Source organism: Leptinotarsa decemlineata, unplaced genomic scaffold (assembly GCF_025532065.1).
Source record: "Leptinotarsa decemlineata unplaced genomic scaffold, Ldec_3_MD MMD2_tig00027543_RagTag, whole genome shotgun sequence".
Taxonomy (NCBI): Eukaryota; Metazoa; Arthropoda; class Insecta; order Coleoptera; family Chrysomelidae; genus Leptinotarsa; species Leptinotarsa decemlineata.
Window position 1 is genome coordinate 45,001 of NW_027412721.1, and position 20,000 is coordinate 65,000.

A 20,000-nucleotide genomic window follows, 5' to 3' on the forward strand; every position below is an offset into this window, starting at 1 on the left:
CCATGCATTATGAAAGAAAATGCTATACGAGGAAAATAATCAATCCATCGTTCGTTCGTTCGTTCGATCAACACAGTTACTTAACGATATTTTTTCCTACGCAACGAGACATCCGAATCATCGTTATAGATTTATCTGGATCGACGATTTCTTAAAAATAATTACTTGTGCGAATTCAACTGTCGATAGAAATAGAAAATGAAGAAAAAAAAATCGGACTTTTTCATAACGAAAATCCACATATATAAATTACACGCCAGGGTAGAGTATCGAATACGAATTCTTTTCAAATATAAATTGTGGTTCTGAAAAGAACCGTTTTTTCTTTCATTACTTCGTCGTACTATTCGATTTTATTAAGCACGTTCTCCGCGGATTCGTCTAGCCAATTGAATATCCTTTGGCATAATAGTAACACGCTTAGCGTGTATAGCGCACAAGTTGGTATCTTCGAAAAGGCCTACCAGATATGCTTCGCTAGCCTCTTGTAGAGCCATAACGGCTGAACTTTGGAATCGCAAATCAGTTTTAAAATCTTGGGCGATTTCTCTTACTAATCTCTGGAATGGTAGTTTTCGGATTAATAATTCCGTACTTTTTTGGTAACGACGAATCTCTCGAAGAGCGACAGTACCGGGTCTGTATCTGTGAGGTTTCTTAACTCCTCCAGTAGCGGGTGCGCTTTTTCGGGCGGCTTTAGTAGCCAACTGCTTTCTAGGGGCTTTACCTCCGGTAGATTTGCGAGCTGTTTGCTTTGTACGAGCCATCGTATACGAATAGTTCCTCAGTCGAACGACAAATACTGATTAGTGAGCCTTCACGATCGGTCGTTAACAGTTTTATTCAGGTATAAGGATAGGGAACTTCTACCATTGGTTGAATCGAAGAAAGTGGGCGTGTCCCCCAAAAACAAGACAAAACCAGCTTTCCAGCGCCGACGGCCTTCAGTTGTTCTCGAGCATTCGAAGTAGTAATAACGTATTTCGCTCGTACTTTTTTTCTCTATAATCTTCCGTTTGTATTACACAAAATGACTGGTAGAGGAAAAGGAGGAAAGGGATTAGGAAAAGGCGGAGCAAAAAGACATCGCAAAGTGTTGCGAGATAATATTCAAGGAATTACGAAGCCTGCCATCAGAAGATTAGCTCGTCGTGGAGGTGTAAAACGTATATCCGGATTGATATACGAAGAAACTCGTGGAGTACTCAAAGTATTTCTCGAAAATGTTATCAGAGATGCGGTAACATATACAGAACACGCCAAAAGAAAAACCGTCACGGCCATGGACGTAGTATACGCTCTCAAACGTCAAGGGCGTACATTATATGGTTTCGGCGGTTAGATTCATATTCCGACGAGAAATTTAAAAAAAAAAAACGGTTCTTTTCAGAACCACAATTTGTTTTCAAAACGAATTCGATTTATATACTTTACTTTGGTGTGAGTAATAATTAACGAATTACCAAATTAAATTCGAACGATATACCCATCTAATTTTAAGCATTATCTGTCATTCTTTTGATTACCTGAATAATTGCTTCATTTTATCCTGTATACTTAACGAAATTATTAATTTCAACCTTACTACATCTGTATACGAAGAAGAAAAGAGAAGAACGATCTGTACAATTAGATTATATACCACTCGGTTTCTAAATCTATAGGACAGGGAAGCTACTGGTATCTAGCTAGCTAGCTAGCTAGGTAGCTCCCAAACTATTCAATTATTCACCAATAGAAATTACATATGAAACTTTTCTGAAACGCCGCTTTAAAACGCGATACCATTTGTACGTAAAGAAAAAATTGAAAAAATGAATATTCATAAACTGATCGAAGGTTAATGAACCACTGTCCAAATATTATTGTTTTATGCTTATAATATTCATCTATCCCATTTCACAAATTACTATGAATAATAATAACAACCTATTTTTATATACTCGTCATTCATTTCTGCAGATATTGAAATGTATGTATGCATTCATCTATGCTATATAATTTAATTAGGTATAATTTTTTTCATTTATTCATTCCAATTTACTCATGATTGTCTATATTGTAATTCCACGAACAAGAATGTATAATATTTCTATGGATATTGTTATGTTTATTCATTTGTATACCTAAATCTGATATTACTGCATACATTTTATTTTCATCACGAATAAACGTACAGACATTCTGATATTTGATTTCAGCAAATAGAAATCACTTGTTTCGGCACGAAAATAAGAAGTTGAACAATAATAATATTATTAATCATGTATACATGTATACGTAAATATGCGCAAGCAAGAAAGAAACAATCGCATATCGTGCTGCGTCAACAATTGTATCGAAAAGCGATGACAAGAAAATAAAAAAAAAATATATGCAATTGTCGAATTCATTAGAGAAAATCGTTGTGGCCCTGATAAGGGCCGATATTTTATTTGTCGCTTTCCTCTCTCAGGAAATGTGTACTTATGCCTTCTTTTCGGTTTTTTTCGGTAACAAAACCGCCTGAATATTGGGCAAAACACCACCTTGAGCAATGGTTACTCCTGATAACAATTTATTGAGTTCTTCGTCGTTTCGAATGGCCAGCTGTAAATGTCTAGGAATGATACGGTTTTTTTTGTTATCGCGAGCCGCATTACCGGCCAATTCCAAGACTTCAGCTGCCAAATATTCCATTACTGCGGCTAAGTAAACCGGGGCGCCGGCACCAACTCGTTCGGCATAATTTCCCTTACGAAGGAGTCGATGAATACGTCCTACTGGGAATTGGAGTCCAGCCCGACTGGAACGGGACTTTGCCTTTCCCTTAACTTTACCTCCTTTTCCACGTCCAGACATGTCGAATCGTAGATTAGTATTATATATCGGATAAATTTAAAGAATTCACTGAGAATTATTCGATGTTGCTCTAACAGTAGCTTTCTATACAATGATTTCTATATAGAATCGACCTGTATTAATACCGTCCTACCGACCAATGGGCGTTCTCGAACGCTCAACTTTCCGGTGGGCGGAGCCTACTAGAGTTCCAGTTACTATCTGAAATAGTGACGACAGAGTGGCGTCTTTTACACTGAGTCGAAAGCAAACCTGCACGATAGTACTTGTTTGTTTGATATTGACGAAATTAAATTTTCAGAATGCCACCCAAAGCTAGTGGAAAGGCTGCGAAGAAGGCCGGAAAGGCCCAAAAGAATATATCGAAGACCGATAAGAAAAAGAAGAGGAGGAGGAAGGAAAGTTACGCAATTTATATCTACAAAGTATTGAAACAAGTCCATCCCGATACCGGAATATCCAGTAAAGCGATGAGCATCATGAACAGTTTCGTAAATGATATATTTGAGCGTATCGCAGCGGAAGCCTCCCGTCTTGCTCATTATAACAAGCGATCGACTATTACGAGCAGAGAAATTCAGACTGCAGTACGTCTGTTACTTCCTGGTGAATTGGCGAAGCACGCCGTCAGCGAAGGCACCAAAGCAGTTACGAAATATACCAGTTCGAAATAATTTACTTATTCCGGTCTACGATATACATTCTTAAAAAAAAACGGTTCTTTTCAGAACCACAAAATATTTATGAAAGAATTCTTACAATATCGTTTCGACGCTGAATGATAATTTATTTTTGCTAGGGCGCTAGGTCTCACTCGGTTGGGTTGCCTTGTTATCAGTACATTGTTACCTCCTTTCGTGAAACGCGCGATGATAATAAATAATTTTGCCACCTATATTTAGATGGTGCTTACCTACCTATCAACCTAAAAAGTTAACGTTCGTTACTGTTATACTAGTCATGTACTCTATTACTTATGTTATTTTTTAACGTGTTTTTTTTTATTTACGTGCTAATATGTTGTCTAAAAACGTTTATGATTAGCATTTCTGATTTCGACTATAACATTGACGATTTATATATTTCGGGTGGGGGTGGGTGTGTATTACTCCGTTATAGATAGAGCTCACAGTATCGTCGTTCGTTCGTTCGTTCGTTCGTGTTGTAGTATCGACCTTTTTATTGAAAGTATATTACGATGATTATATCTTATCGAATATAACATTAATAACGTTCGTTATTATTCGAATGCCGTTTTCATCGAACACTTTTATAGGGATAATTTTTGAAAATGTTGATGCTATTAGAAGCGTCGGTTCTTGGTTATAGTCGTGTATGAAGGTAGACACGAGGTCTCTTCGATGCCCCTATTCACTCGTGTATTTATCGAGTATTATCGGCTAATGTATCATGTTTCTATAGACAGTCGCGCCTATGATATTTATTCGAAGGTTCCTTCCAGATCATCGATTACGAGTATTTTCGGAAAGGAATTGTCTGGAGTTACGTCAAAATCATCAATACTTCATATTTCATTGTAATTTACTGTGAGTTGTCGAGGTTTAATATTAGCTTTTTCTTATCAGAAAATATTTTCGGAATACGTAGAATCTATCCACGTTATTGTGCTAGTCGAAGTCTAAATAGGAAACCGGCATTGATTTCGTAAAGAAGTTGATGCGAACATTTCGACAGCAGAATGGAAGCCGTCAATATCGTGTCTAACGAGAATGTCGAGCGTTCAGTCTCCCGTCCGCCTGTGCTTCGATGTCGTGAAACAAAACTAGTTTGAAATTTCACGAGCTCCAGTATAAGGACCGCCCACTCAGAATGAACAACACGAAAATGCGGAAAAACATTGGTTTTCCCAAGATATTTCAGCTTAGTTTCGAAAATTAAGTTATGAAATGTCGTTTCCTAAGCGATAGAAAAATCTTTTGCAAGATTATTAGCCTTCGCTAATTTTTAAATAGGGAAAAAGCTGATTTTATGGAAAATGGCTTTTTCAGTTAGCTAGATAGGGAAATCGTGCTTTCTTCAAAGAAGCATCGATAGAGATTCTTAGCAGCTATCGTTTGATACCTCGATCACGTTTCCAGTGCTCGTGGTTCAATTTTTATTAGCATTTGAGTTTGAAAAATGTAAGATTTTTCAAACGCATATTTTTGCAAGAAGGAATAGGAATATCGAGACGCGGCATAAGACTTTTTGTCTTAGGATGCTGAGATCTATATGAAATCAAGGAAAACGAAAATTCAGGTTTTTCGTGATTTTCCGAAGATTTCCGAGTGAGGCCGAAGACTGTTAGATTTCATTTATCGTACAACGCAAATTGAGGAAGCGAAACGAAACATGAAAAGAATGAGACAGAAACAGCGGCATATAGACGTCAATGGAAATTAGCAGAGCGGTATTCCTACTTCAAAGCCCAGCGCCTGCATAAAAACAGGTCGTAAACGCTGGCAAATCCATACGAAATGAGTTTTTTTCGTAGTGGAACTATTGAAAGTAGGTCAGTCAGGATCGCAGGGCTTTTGCGATCTCTGGTTGGCTGAAAGTGGCGCGGAAGAGAGCCCGTTTATTTAGGATAAATATGCGGAGTTCCGTGTCACGATAGTTAGTCGAAGTTTGAACACTTAGCGGTTAGCAGTGATTTTAAGAATCCGAAGATTTCTTAGAAGTTTCAAGTTGCGGTTAGGATTTTTTGAATGAATTCGTGTCTCTGGTTCTTTTCAGAACTAAATAGAGACAAAACACATCATTGGAGTCATCAGGAAGCTGCGGTTAACACTATATAGCCAATTTGGAGGAATTTTTACTGGAATTTGGAATTCTCAGGATCCCTTGAAACCAAATCAGGATATATTAGTGGCTGGATATTTATTAGAGGAATTCCAGGACCGTGGATATTTTGGGAGCTGCTAAAACGGATACTGGAGCAGATTACTGGTTAAATATATTACTGTTGCACATAACCATACCTTACGTTTGTCCAGGTTCCTTTTGGCACCCCGCCGAAGGAAAGCAGCCCAAATCCTGCAAAGGAAGAGCAGGTCCCTACTAAAGTTGCTCGGTCTCACCCACCCGATCACCTTGCGGTGTTAAAGATCGAGGTGTTTAGAGATTAAACTCGAGAGGGTCAAGACATCATTAGTTACGTCCTTCGGGCGAACGACTCAACTTAACCGTTGGGACCTTTCCAGGACTTCGATACCTTTCCACCTAATCCTGCGAGCGGCCCTCATCCTAGGGTGCTGTTCAACCGCTAGGCTCCCCGTTCCTACATCACTAGCTCAGTTCACCCTGTAGGCCTTGGTTAGGAAAGTAGCTTTCGCGAACCAAGGGTGAACTTAAAAACATAGATTTCCGTGAATCCTACCCTCTGACTATTTCCTCGTCAGAGTCATATTAGGGACTTTTGAAATCGAAATGCAGACTAGGGCAAAACACGCGCGAGCGCAACTTGCCGAGAATACGCCAGTGCCAAATCGCGAGACCACAAGTTTCGGTCAAACTAACTTCCTGTCAGACATTTTTAGTCGCCTGAGTGCGACTCCTACAAGCCGACAAGGAACCCCTTTGGAATCTGGTTTCACAGGAAACAGTATTCCTAGAACTCCGGTAGGATCAGCCAGTCTGAGGCTAGGTTCTACTCACCGTTCTTTTTCAATAAACGAGGACATCAGTGCCTCTCCCTTGGTCGCAGAGCGACAAACCGTGGGCATTGGTGGTTTTTCGGCAAGCCGAATAATTCGAGAATTCGACAAATCTCAAAGGACAAAGTCGTCCTCAAATCGCGATAAAACAACGCGAAATAGCATGTTGGAATTAAACCGCATTAGGGAAAATAAAACCTCGGCGATGAGAAGGATTGATCTCTTACATGCGGAAGTAGAACGTCAGGAGACGTTGCTACAGAAAACTGGACATCATCTCCGAGGAGATGCACCAGCTAGACCGAAAAGCGAACCCCAATTAGGGCTTCGCGCGATGTTATCTATGCGAGTACGATCCCCTATGCTGAGATCGGCTCCGAAACCACGAAATTCGCAATTTTGTTCCCAACCGGAACAAAAAGCAGAAATCGGAGATTTTTGCCGACGGCGAAAACCGGAAGGAGCGTTCCCTCCGAATCCGACAATTCTGCCTGAACGCGAGATAATGAGACACATGACGGAAGAGTTACCCACTTATGTGGTAACCAGGAGTCCGAAGATACACAGGGTGTACAGCCATCCTGTAGAAATCGCATGTGCACAGGAAATAGAGCCATTGTCGAACCCGACAAGAGATTCATGCTACGGACAGCGTTTTCAAAGCAACGAAGGCTTTGGAGATGCTGGCCACATGGAAATGGAACAAAGCGTCGAAGCACAGGTCGTCCGACGCCAGGCGTCGCGATGCCCCCAGGTCGGAGCATTTAGCGATCCCTGGGAGGAGAGGGGTGCGTTGCGCACAGGAGCGCCTCGCATCTTGAACCAGCTGGATACTGACGACCTAGCGGAAGCGCTAGGGGGTGGTGGAATGCCAGGGGGTCACCCTGAAGCCGAGAGAGGCTTGGGGGTGGCTTCATGGCGGGGTCAGTACCTCCAAAAGGAGTCATTTGTTCCAAGAGAGCTAACTGAAGCAAACCAACCTCCCGTCGTACTCAGACAGGAACTGAGTCCCAAAATCCCTGGGGCTCAGGTCTGGGAGGCCAGCCGGCCGTTACGGCGAACGATACGCGCGGTCGGAGGGGGCGGAGTCGTAGGACACGCCCCCTCGATGCAAAGCGACCGAGACGTAAGGGTTACCGGAGGACATGTCGCCCAAAGTGTGGGGCTGGAGCACGAGGACGTGCCCAGGAAGGCCAGAAGGCCAACCCGAATTCACGAGGGGGAGACAATGGCAGAACGGGTTGTGTGTGATCCCGAATTGTTCAAAAACACTCTGGCGCCTAACACCAACGATTTTAATGACCAGTACTGGGCGGGTACTGATGACGTACATGAGGTACGAAACTCCGTTCAGGCGGAAATTAGGCAAAGGAGAGGGTGCGGGATAGCTGAAGAGGGTGCATGGGGAATGCAACCCCCACGAGCTGACGCACGAGTGCCATTGCTGCAAACAACCGGACAACAGGAAGTTGATAAACCGGTCGATAAAATGGAAGAATTGTTCACCCGATTGGTGACGGTTCTGGAGAGTCGCAGAGAGCCACAGAGAGGTTCGGAAAGCGATTCTCAAATTTCGAAAAAGGTCAAGGTGCCTTCTCCTACCTTCAGCGGACTGGAGAATGAGGACCCCTTTGACTTTTGTAAGAAAGCTGAAGAGCAGCTTTTGGAATTGCACCCTTCAGTGTGGGTAGCGACAGCCGGACAGTGGCTGAAAGGCGCAGCAGCGCAATGGTTCACGCCCTACAGGAATATGACCCTGGATTGGGCATTTTTCACAAACCGTCTACAAGAGCGTTTTGATAATGAACTCTTGGTGAGTTCATTAGAAAGCAGCTTATACGGAGTGGACCAGAAAAAGGGCGAATCCATAACGTCTTTTATACTGAATAAACTGGGTCTAGCCAGGAGGCTATACCCGGAGATGGAAGAACGAAGGATCGTTCAATTAATAATGAATAGGATGTGTGCAGAGGTGAAGGTTCACCTCCAACTGCACACATTCACCACCATTGAAGAACTGACCCAGAAGGCAGTGGCTGTGGAGTCACTGCTAAGAGGCAGTGTTAAGGAAAATAGCAGTGGCACAAATCGTCGAAACTACTACGAGGACAGAGAGCCTCGTCGTAGCAACGCGGGAAGCCACGACAAAGGGGGTCAAAGAATGGACCCGCCTAAACTAAACCACAACGAGGACAGAGGGCCTCGTCGTGGCATCGATGGAAGAAACAGAGGATGGGACAAAGGAGGCCGAAGAGAGGACTCGTCCCAACAACCTCGTCAGCGGCAGGAGCCGATCGGGGCTAGCAAGAGCCCGGAAATCAGGAATGCAGGAGGCAACAGACCAGGGGAGGGCAGGCCAGCACCCTCATCAGGGTGTCTGGTCTGCAAAGGACCTCACTGGGTCCGAGATTGCCCGAAGCAACGGCAGACGACTGCCAATAGTGATGGAAAGCGATACCAGGCGAAGACAAAGCCTGATGGGAACGCAGTCGCGCGGGTGGTCGAAGCGACTCGACCGCGCGACAGCAATAAGGAACAGCAGAAGCCGTCGGGAAACGCCAGCGGGGGCTGCAAGGGGGCTCCCGAGGGCGGCTCCAAGGCGAAGGGCAGGCAGTGAACACACTGTCTGTCAAGGAGCGAGCACGTCCTGAGGGATGTGCTCCAACGATGGTGGAAGGACCACCCAACGAGGGAAGGCAGGACAAATCGGGGAGATTTGTACCTGGACCGCCGGCGGGCGTTAAACGCGGAAAGATAGTCGGAAAGCAGCTGGGGGCTGGAGAGCTCAAGCTGGAACCGCCGGCGGGCGCTAAACGTGGAAAGATAGTCGGAAAGCAGCTGGGGGCGGGAGAGCTCAAGCTGGAACCGCCGGCGGGCGTTAAACGCGGAAACGTTGTCGAAAAGCAGCTGGGGGCTGGAAAGCTCAAGCTGGAACCGCCGGCGGGCGTTAAACGCAGAAACGTAGTATTGGACCAGGTAGGAGCTGGCAAGCTCAAGCCTGGATCGCCGACGGGCGCTAAACGTGAAAACAGGGAAACCCAGAACAAGGCCAAGGGACTTAGTTCTGGTGGATCAGGTGGCCAAAACCAGGAGGGGCCAATGGGACCCAGATCTGGCAGGTCAGGTGGCCAAAATTTTGAAAACCTAATAGGACTTAGGTCCGAAGGGTTAGTAGGCCATACCGTCAGGGAAAGCCAGACTGAGCCAAGTGGACTCAAGTCTGGTGGACCAGCAAGTCGAGTTGAGGTTGTGGAAGAACAGGACAGGCTGGAGAAACCTGTGCCTGCCACGCAAGAACCCATCGGCACGAGGACGGACCAACAAGTGGAAAGGGAGGTACCCGGACCACAAGAAAGCGGCACAGTGGTGCCTGAAGCAGTATTGGAAGAAGATGAGAAAGCAGCACGAAGACAGAGGCTGGAAAAAATTATTCGTCGTGTCGGAGAGGCGAGTAAGATGTTACGAGGTATGTTCTCGAAAAGGCAACTTGTTGTCTTGGACAGGCTGAAGCCCTGTGAAGGAGGCATACCTCAAAGCAGGAAAGGAGCCCTTCCAGAAAGGAAGAACAGCTTTACAGCTGTGCTCCCAACCCGCAAACATGACAGAGCGATTGTGGAGCGAAACCAAAGAGAGTTGAGAGAACGGGAGCTGATGTGTGCCACAGGCGTTTTCAGTGTACCAAGGATGGGTACTGGAACTGGAAGCGTGACTGGTAGTCGAAGTCGAGTGGACTCAGGTCTGGTCATTCAGCGAGCAGCAGATGTCGGGGGAATCCTGTGTGATGGAAACCCTCGGCCAACGATTCAGCTAGGGGCTGATGCTGGGGGAATCCTGTGTGATGGAAACCCTCAGCCAACGAGATGCAAAGCCGAACCCAGGTGCGCGCAAACCCTGAGGGGTCCCTGCCCGGCCAGCAAGGGGGACGCACAGCAGCAGCAGGCAGAAGTAGTGGCCAGGCAAACCCAGGGAGGTCCCTGCCTCGCCGAAACTACGGACGCACGCAACCAGGCACAGGCAGAGGGTAAGCAAACCAAAGGTGGTCCCTGCTTTCCCGGAGAAGCCGCAGCCGACAACCAGGCGGAAGCAGCGGCCAGGCAAACCAAGGAAGGTCCCTGCCTCGCCCGAGCTGTGAAAGCCGACACAGAGGTGGAAGGGGAAGCCGAGCAAACCCTGAGAGGTCCCTGCTCCGCCAAGACCCTAGAAGCCAACAGCAGACCAATGACAGACCTAGAGGAGTTCATTTTGACAGATCCACTGGGTAGTGGATATCGGCGAAAGCATGCGGAAGCTACCCTGAAGTTCTCGATGAAACCGATCTCGGAAGGTAGTAGCGACACGACTGCGAAGCAGCGCCGACACCAGGCAAGGACAGATGCAGCGATTGCTGAGCCAAACCCGAAGGAGCCGAAGGAGCGGCAGCCGAAGTGCGTTACAGGCACAACCGGTGTATCCAGGAGTGGTACGAAAGCCGGGGGTGTGACTGGTAGTTGTAGTCAAGGGGAGGGACTCTTGGCTGGTCCACAAGGAAGTGGACCTTTGCGGCGAACGCGCACGGAAGCTGGAAACCGCTACCTGATGAAGCCGATCCTGAAAGGTGGCAGCAAGGTAATCGGAGACCTGCATCGAAAATTGCCGAAGATAGATGCAGCGACAATGAGGTTTACCAAACCGAAGCTACAGGAGCTGAAGAAGCGAGAGTTGGCGTGCGTTACAGGCACGCTCGGCGTATCCATGAGGGGTACATATGCTGGGTGTGTGACTGGTAGTAGTCAAGAGGACTCAGGTCAGGTCGACAAGGAGGTAGGAGCTGTTAGAGGGACCCTGCGAGAAGGCAACCCTCAGCAGACTCGAAGGAGTACCCAGAGTGGTACAGAAGCCGAACCAGCAGCCGCGCAAACCCTGAGAGGTCCCTACCCGGCTGACAGTGAAGAGGCACAGCAGCGAGGTGGTACTAGACTGCGCGGTAGCACTCTAGGCCACCAGGCGGAAGTAGCGGCCAGGCACACCCAGAGAGGTCCCTGCCTCGCCCAGGCTACGGAAGCCCCTAGACAGGCGGAAGCAGAGGCCAGGCATACCCAGAGAGGTCACTGCCTCGCCGGATCTGCGGAAGCAACCAGTGGGACAGCGGGTGCGCCCAGGAACGTGCAACGTGAAAGCGACCCCTGTTCAGAGGCGAAAGGGGAGGCCGAGTATACCCAGAGAGGTCCCTGCTCCGCCGTGAACCCGGAAGCCAACAGAGACCAAGGAATGACCTACAGGAGACCCTTTTGGCTGGTTCACTGAAAAGTGAATCCTTTAGACGAACGCGCACTGAAGCCGGCTCGAACCTTCTAATGAAGCCGATCCTGTATAGTGAAGGCGCGGTGAACTATATTGGAGATATTTGGTTGCAGCGGAACGACGCAGCGAGGGAGTTGAAGCAGCCCAAGGCACTGGCGCACAGTGGGGGTTCGCCGAGGCTTCTGCGTCGAACTGCGGGGCCGGACGCTCACGGTGGGAGTCTCGTCTGGAACGAGGACTGTCTACCAGGGTGCTCTTGGCCGGCAACGCACGAGGCCGAAGGCGGTACTGCTTTGGAAGCAAGAGATACCAGCCGGAAGCCGAAGCGGACTGTCCACTGGGGTGCCAGTGAACGGATACCCGAAGCAGCGGGACAGCCTACCCAAACGACATGGAGACCGGAATATCTAGGACATGTCATCACCGAAGATGTAGGATGCCTACTATCAGAGGAGTACCTACTTCCTGAGGTGACCCTGGAGCAATTGCCAGAGAAATTGGCAGAAGAGATACCAAGAAGCGGATGGGTGGACCGACTGCCAAGCAGGCATAAGAGGCCCCATCTGGAAGTTATTGAAGATCCGGCACAACGCGTAGTCGTGCCGAAGAATATGAAGAGGAGGAAAGGCTTACCACCCGAAGAGGTAGCCTGGACTCCAGGAGAACCACCTGGAAAAACAGGAAATGGAATGGGATCGGTATGGAAAAGGACCGAACCAAACACACGAGAACCCATGACAAATGCTGAAGAAGCAATTGAGGGAACCATGCAATGTAGAAGATGGAATTCTCTACAGAAGATGACCGGAGAAATACCGGCGAATACACTCCTAGGTTATACTCCTCCTAGACCAGGAGATTGGAGTATACCTAGCAGACGAGGACCCCTACTAGAGCAACTCGCGGCCAGAGTTGAGAGATTTGAAAAGGTGAAGCGCCTTGACAGGACCGTGAAGGCTAGCCTGCAGCACACCAAGGAGTTGGTGATAGCCGCGAAGGGGCGAACCTGCCATCGGTTTGTCAAGGGCGCGGACACGTCTTCGGCAGAAGACCGTGAACCACCTGGAAGACAAGCAGCAGAGAAAGTCGAGGGGAGAAAACCCCAAGAAACAGACAGGGCGGATCTGCAGGAGGGGCCTGCGGAGAAGTCCGAAGGTCAGCGACGATTCACGGGTGAGCGTCGTGTCGGAGACCGACGAAGATCCCGAGTCATATCGCTCGAACCCGATAGCACGCAACGCGATCAGAGCCAAGCTGCGACGAGGGAAGACCTGCAGAAGGTGTACCCTGCAGCAACGGGGGACGGTGACAGCGATAGTGACGATGAATGCGCCAGACCTAGGGTGATAGTGACCAGAGCCCTGGTACACTAGAACCCTGTGAGCGGAACAAGTACTGTCCTATTGGGGCCACGGTGGCGTGCCAAGACAGGAACCTTTTTTAAAGGAGGGGGGTGTCGTGAAACAAAACTAGTTTGAAATTTCACGAGCTCCAGTATAAGGACCGCCCACTCAGAATGAACAACACGAAAATGCGGAAAAACATTGGTTTTCCCAAGATATTTCAGCTAGTTTCGAAAATTAAGTTATGAAATGTCGTTTCCTAAGCGATAGAAAAATCTTTTGCAAGATTAGTAGCCTTCGCTAATTTTTAAATAGGGAAAAAGCTGATTTTATGGAAAATGGCTTTTTCAGTTAGCTAGATAGGGAAATCGTGCTTTCTTCAAAGAAGCATCGATAGAGATTCTTAGCAGCTATCGTTTGACACCTCGATCACGTTTCCAGTGCTCGTGGTTCAATTTTTATTAGCATTTGAGTTTGAAAAATGTAAGATTTTTCAAACGCATATTTTTGCAAGAAGGAATAGGAATATCGAGACGCGGCATAAGACTTTTTGTCTTAGGATGCTGAGATCTATATGAAATCAAGGAAAACGAAAATTCAGGTTTTTCGTGATTTTCCGAAGATTTCCGAGTGAGGCCGAAGACTGTTAGATTTCATTTATCGTACAACGCAAATTGAGGAAGCGAAACGAAACATGAAAAGAATGAGACAGAAACAGCGGCATATAGACGTCAATGGAAATTAGCAGAGCGGTATTCCTACTTCAAAGCCCAGCGCCTGCATAAAAACAGGTCGTAAACGCTGGCAAATCCATACGAAATGAGTTTTTTTCGTAGTGGAACTATTGAAAGTAGGTCAGTCAGGATCGCAGGGCTTTTGCGATCTCTGGTTGGCTGAAAGTGGCGCGGAAGAGAGCCCGTTTATTTAGGATAAATATGCGGAGTTCCGTGTCACGATAGTTAGTCGAAGTTTGAACACTTAGCGGTTAGCAGTGATTTTAAGAATCCGAAGATTTCTTAGAAGTTTCAAGTTGCGGTTAGGATTTTTTGAATGAATTCGTGTCTCTGGTTCTTTTCAGAACTAAATAGAGACAAAACACATCATTGGAGTCATCAGGAAGCTGCGGTTAACACTATATAGCCAATTTGGAGGAATTTTTACTGGAATTTGGAATTCTCAGGATCCCTTGAAACCAAATCAGGATATATTAGTGGCTGGATATTTATTAGAGGAATTCCAGGACCGTGGATATTTTGGGAGCTGCTAAAACGGATACTGGAGCAGATTACTGGTTAAATATATTACTGTTGCACATAACCATACCTTACGTTTGTCCAGGTTCCTTTTGGCACCCCGCCGAAGGAAAGCAGCCCAAATCCTGCAAAGGAAGAGCAGGTCCCTACTAAAGTTGCTCGGTCTCACCCACCCGATCACCTTGCGGTGTTAAAGATCGAGGTGTTTAGAGATTAAACTCGAGAGGGTCAAGACATCATTAGTTACGTCCTTCGGGCGAACGACTCAACTTAACCGTTGGGACCTTTCCAGGACTTCGATACCTTTCCACCTAATCCTGCGAGCGGCCCTCATCCTAGGGTGCTGTTCAACCGCTAGGCTCCCCGTTCCTACATCACTAGCTCAGTTCACCCTGTAGGCCTTGGTTAGGAAAGTAGCTTTCGCGAACCAAGGGTGAACTTAAAAACATAGATTTCCGTGAATCCTACCCTCTGACTATTTCCTCGTCAGAGTCATATTAGGGACTTTTGAAATCGAAATGCAGACTAGGGCAAAACACGCGCGAGCGCAACTTGCCGAGAATACGCCAGTGCCAAATCGCGAGACCACAAGTTTCGGTCAAACTAACTTCCTGTCAGACATTTTTAGTCGCCTGAGTGCGACTCCTACAAGCCGACAAGGAACCCCTTTGGAATCTGGTTTCACAGGAAACAGTATTCCTAGAACTCCGGTAGGATCAGCCAGTCTGAGGCTAGGTTCTACTCACCGTTCTTTTTCAATAAACGAGGACATCAGTGCCTCTCCCTTGGTCGCAGAGCGACAAACCGTGGGCATTGGTGGTTTTTCGGCAAGCCGAATAATTCGAGAATTCGACAAATCTCAAAGGACAAAGTCGTCCTCAAATCGCGATAAAACAACGCGAAATAGCATGTTGGAATTAAACCGCATTAGGGAAAATAAAACCTCGGCGATGAGAAGGATTGATCTCTTACATGCGGAAGTAGAACGTCAGGAGACGTTGCTACAGAAAACTGGACATCATCTCCGAGGAGATGCACCAGCTAGACCGAAAAGCGAACCCCAATTAGGGCTTCGCGCGATGTTATCTATGCGAGTACGATCCCCTATGCTGAGATCGGCTCCGAAACCACGAAATTCGCAATTTTGTTCCCAACCGGAACAAAAAGCAGAAATCGGAGATTTTTGCCGACGGCGAAAACCGGAAGGAGCGTTCCCTCCGAATCCGACAATTCTGCCTGAACGCGAGATAATGAGACACATGACGGAAGAGTTACCCACTTATGTGGTAACCAGGAGTCCGAAGATACACAGGGTGTACAGCCATCCTGTAGAAATCGCATGTGCACAGGAAATAGAGCCATTGTCGAACCCGACAAGAGATTCATGCTACGGACAGCGTTTTCAAAGCAACGAAGGCTTTGGAGATGCTGGCCACATGGAAATGGAACAAAGCGTCGAAGCACAGGTCGTCCGACGCCAGGCGTCGCGATGCCCCCAGGTCGGAGCATTTAGCGATCCCTGGGAGGAGAGGGGTGCGTTGCGCACAGGAGCGCCTCGCATCTTGAACCAGCTGGATACTGACGACCTAGCGGAAGCGCTAGGGGGTGGTGGAATGCCAGGGGGTCACCCTGAAGCCGAGAGAGGCTTGGGGGTGGCTTCATGGCGGGGTCAGTACCTCCAAAAGGAGTCATTTGTTCCAAGAGAGCTAACTGAAGCAAACCAACCTCCCGTCGTACTCAGACAGGAACTGAGTCCCAAAATCCCTGGGGCTCAGGTCTGGGAGGCCAGCCGGCCGTTACGGCGAACGATACGCGCGGTCGGAGGGGGCGGAGTCGTAGGACACGCCCCCTCGATGCAAAGCGACCGAGACGTAAGGGTTACCGGAGGACATCGACCCAGAATATTTAAACAAACGGAACACCAGAGGACTACATCATTCTCTCTAGACGCCTAACGAGTGTAGCATCTATCTTCCGAGAATATATTGTCAGTTGTTTTTTTACTATGGCAGACATAGAAAATCAGAATTCTTCGGCTTCGGCTAATTCATCTTCGTCGCCGCAGGCACAGTCTACTGCGAAGAAAGAAAAGAAAGTTAAAAATCCAAGAAGTAAACCTTCTCACCCACCTACGTCGGAAATGGTTAATAACGCTATTAAAGGATTGAAGGAACGGGGTGGTTCCTCTTTACAAGCCATAAAAAAATATATTGCGGCGAATTATAAGGCTGACGCAGAAAAAGTGGCACCTTTCATCAAGAAATATCTTAAATCTGCGGTTGCTTCCGGATCATTAGTACAAACTAAAGGAAAAGGTGCATCGGGGTCGTTCAAATTGGCATCGGCATCTTCTGGTTCGGCAAAACCGTCGGCTACCGAAAAGAAAACGTCCGGTACGGCCGGTGCGAAGGCCAAAAAAACTCCCGTTAAACGCGTAGCTGGTGAAAAAGCTAAAACCGGCAAGAAGGCTGCTGCATCACCGAAAGGTAAGAAAGCCTCTCCGGAAAAGAAAGCGGCTGCCGCAGCCAAGCCTAAAAAGGTAACTGCCGAGGATAAAAAGACCGTCGCTTCTAAGGTTTCGTCCGCGACTTCTGCTAGTAAAACCAAGTCTCCTTCGAAAGCAAAGAAAACTAACAAAGGACCAACAAAAAAGCCGAAAGCACCCAAACCGAAAACCGCGAAAGCGACCCCTGCATCGGCATCTTCTCCGAAAGCCAAAAAAGCTGCCTCTCCAAAAAAGAAGAAGTAAATTCTTCTATCAGTTGACTTCTCTCTCCGGCGACGAAGTCTAAGAAAACAAATGGCCCTTTTCAGGGCCACAATTTTTTTTACAAGAATTCGTATATAATTCAACTGTCCAACAAATATATAAATAAATAGTCAGAACTACCTACCTAGCCTATCCCTATAAACAGAAAAAAAATAGATAAATAATATTTCTTCCGCCGCCGCCGCCGACTATCGAATTGATATGAATCGAATAATTTCGTAAAAGAGTAAAAATTAAAAAATATTGCTCTGTCTTTCTATTTCATTGAAATATGTCTTGTGAACAGTTGACTTATTTTCTGATATTGGGATCGTTTCAGGAAAATGAGTCAAAATCATTTCGAGATTTCCAAACTAAGGGTGTTCCATTTGAGAAATCACTGATTTTTATATCTTCAGAATTACTCATCGACTCCAAATACCTCGTTCATCATTTTGGAAATGTTACTCCTCCTACAAGACGACGGAATGTAATATTTTGATGAATCAATAATAGCTTATGTATTCTATGAGACTTGTTTTCAATTTTATAGGGAAATGGCTCGAGAACCGAATAATACCTACTTTTTCTGTATAAACGATCGAATATCTCGAGAACGATTCATTTTTGGTATAGGGTATATTACAAAAAGTCACTCGAGATTTATGCCAGGTATTCAAAAATATGAATCAGAGGAAATTTACGAAAAGATGGTGATGTTATGAGCGATCTTTCATTCAGTGATCGCTTGTTTTTCGTTATTTATCTCAGCCGTTTCTAAAAATGATCTTTTCGAAAGATTCGTTTCGGAAAGTAAAAAATTTCAGTATTATAATCCATATTTGGATCATACTGAACATGTTCTGCAAACACCCGTGATTTAATATTTACGTGATGCGAGTTATTGAAAATATCATACATTCATTCATTCATTCATTCATATCTATCGATAAACGAATTCTTTCATCAATTGCATTTTGTGGTTCTGAAAAGAACCTTTTTTTTGTATATATTTTCAATATATATTGGGATATATATATATGAAATTAAGCTCGTTCTCCGCGTATTCTCCTTGCTAACTGAATGTCTTTGGGCATAATGGTAACGCGCTTGGCGTGAATGGCGCACAAATTCGTATCTTCGAAGAGTCCTACCAAATACGCCTCGCTAGCTTCTTGCAAAGCCATGACGGCTGAACTTTGGAATCGTAAATCGGTTTTGAAATCTTGAGCGATTTCTCGAACTAAACGTTGAAAGGGTAATTTCCTAATCAACAATTCAGTACTCTTCTGATAACGTCGAATTTCTCGGAGAGCAACAGTACCGGGTCTGTAACGATGAGGTTTTTTAACACCTCCCGTAGCCGGTGCACTTTTGCGAGCTGCTTTAGTAGCTAATTGTTTTCTCGGAGCTTTACCTCCAGTCGATTTACGAGCGGTCTGCTTGGTACGAGCCATTTTCAAAACCTATTGCGAATTGTAACGAACGAAATGTATACCGAACGATAGACGGACAACATATGAACTGAGTCGGCTTATACACGCCAACTATTATATACCATCTAGACGAGACGCCATTGGTCCGATTTCCAGTTGTGGGCGGAGTCATGAAATTTAACAAAACCCGACCGAGTTCGGTGTAGAACTTTAGTCGAAGTCTGTCGTTAGTATCACTAACAGTATTTCATTCGTATCGTGCAGTATATAATTTATTCTTAACATTCGAAATGACTGGTCGTGGCAAGGGAGGTAAAGGTTTAGGAAAAGGAGGAGCGAAACGTCATCGTAAAGTATTGCGTGATAATATCCAAGGAATAACGAAACCTGCCATTAGAAGATTAGCCCGTCGAGGTGGTGTTAAACGTATTTCGGGTTTGATATACGAAGAAACTCGTGGAGTACTCAAAGTATTTCTCGAAAATGTTATCAGAGATGCCGTAACATATACCGAACATGCGAAACGCAAAACCGTCACAGCCATGGATGTTGTATACGCCCTGAAAAGGCAAGGTCGAACCTTGTACGGATTTGGCGGTTGAATTTAATGCCTCCCCCTGTATTGTCCTTACCGTTTCCATAAAAAAAAGGTTCTTTTCAGAACCACAAAAGCTTATGAAATGAATTCGTGTGTATTTTTTATATTTTTGAAGTAAGTCTCAGGTCAAGAAAGTAATACAAATCATGAAATTATGAAACAACAAAATTTAATTGACGCTCCGGAGGGGCGACTTCATTGATGATTCCAGTGGCGCATTTGCTTTTTCAGCTGCAGGAAAACCCGGAAAAACCTGCAGCAGCAGCAAGCACCACATCATGTGAACATCTTGATCTACTAATGTCTTCTCTTTTATAAAACAAAATGTAGGGTATCTCCAGAGACTACAGTAAATTTAGAACATCGCCAGAACACTTAGTGACACGACTATCGTCAAACTTAATCGACCTCTGCCCTCCGGTAGCAAGCAGAATATCGGAAGCGTGAAATAAAAATTTGAATTGGAAATTTTGGCGAAATAACCCGAACGGAAAGTGTAGTGAAAATATAAAAGATAACGGAAAGTGTAGTGAAAATATAAAAGATAACGGAAAGTGTAGTGAACGTTTACCTCTGCCTTCCGCGAACAAGCAGAATATCGGAAGCGTGAAATAAAAATTTGAAATGGAAATTTTGGCGAAATAACCCGAACGGAAAGTGTAGTGAAAATATAAAAGAAAACGGAAAGTGTAGTGAAAATTTAAAAGTAGCGGAAAGTGTAGTGAAAACATAAATATAACGGAAAGTGTAATGAAAGTTTACCTCTGCCTTCTGGGAGCGAGCAGAATTTCGGAAGCGTGAAGAAAATATTGCAGATGGAAACTTTGGCGAAAATAATCGTGAA

At 45.7% G+C, this 20,000-nt stretch overlaps 2 protein-coding genes across 2 annotated transcripts; both read right to left on the reverse strand.

Annotated features, from left to right (window-relative positions):
* Positions 1-341: 341 nt before the first annotated feature.
* Positions 342-884, reverse strand: LOC141486948 (histone H3). Its single transcript, XM_074185562.1, has one exon. The coding sequence runs from the start codon at positions 765-767 to the stop codon at positions 357-359; it is 411 nt and encodes a 136-aa protein (XP_074041663.1). The 5' UTR covers positions 768-884; the 3' UTR covers positions 342-356.
* A 1,434-nt stretch (positions 885-2,318) lies between these two features.
* On the reverse strand, positions 2,319-2,893 carry LOC141486955 (histone H2A-like). The gene has a single exon (XM_074185569.1). It carries the CDS (start codon positions 2,839-2,841, stop codon positions 2,467-2,469), a length of 375 nt encoding a protein of 124 aa, XP_074041670.1. The 5' UTR covers positions 2,842-2,893; the 3' UTR covers positions 2,319-2,466.
* Between the last annotated feature and the right edge of the window lie 17,107 nt (positions 2,894-20,000).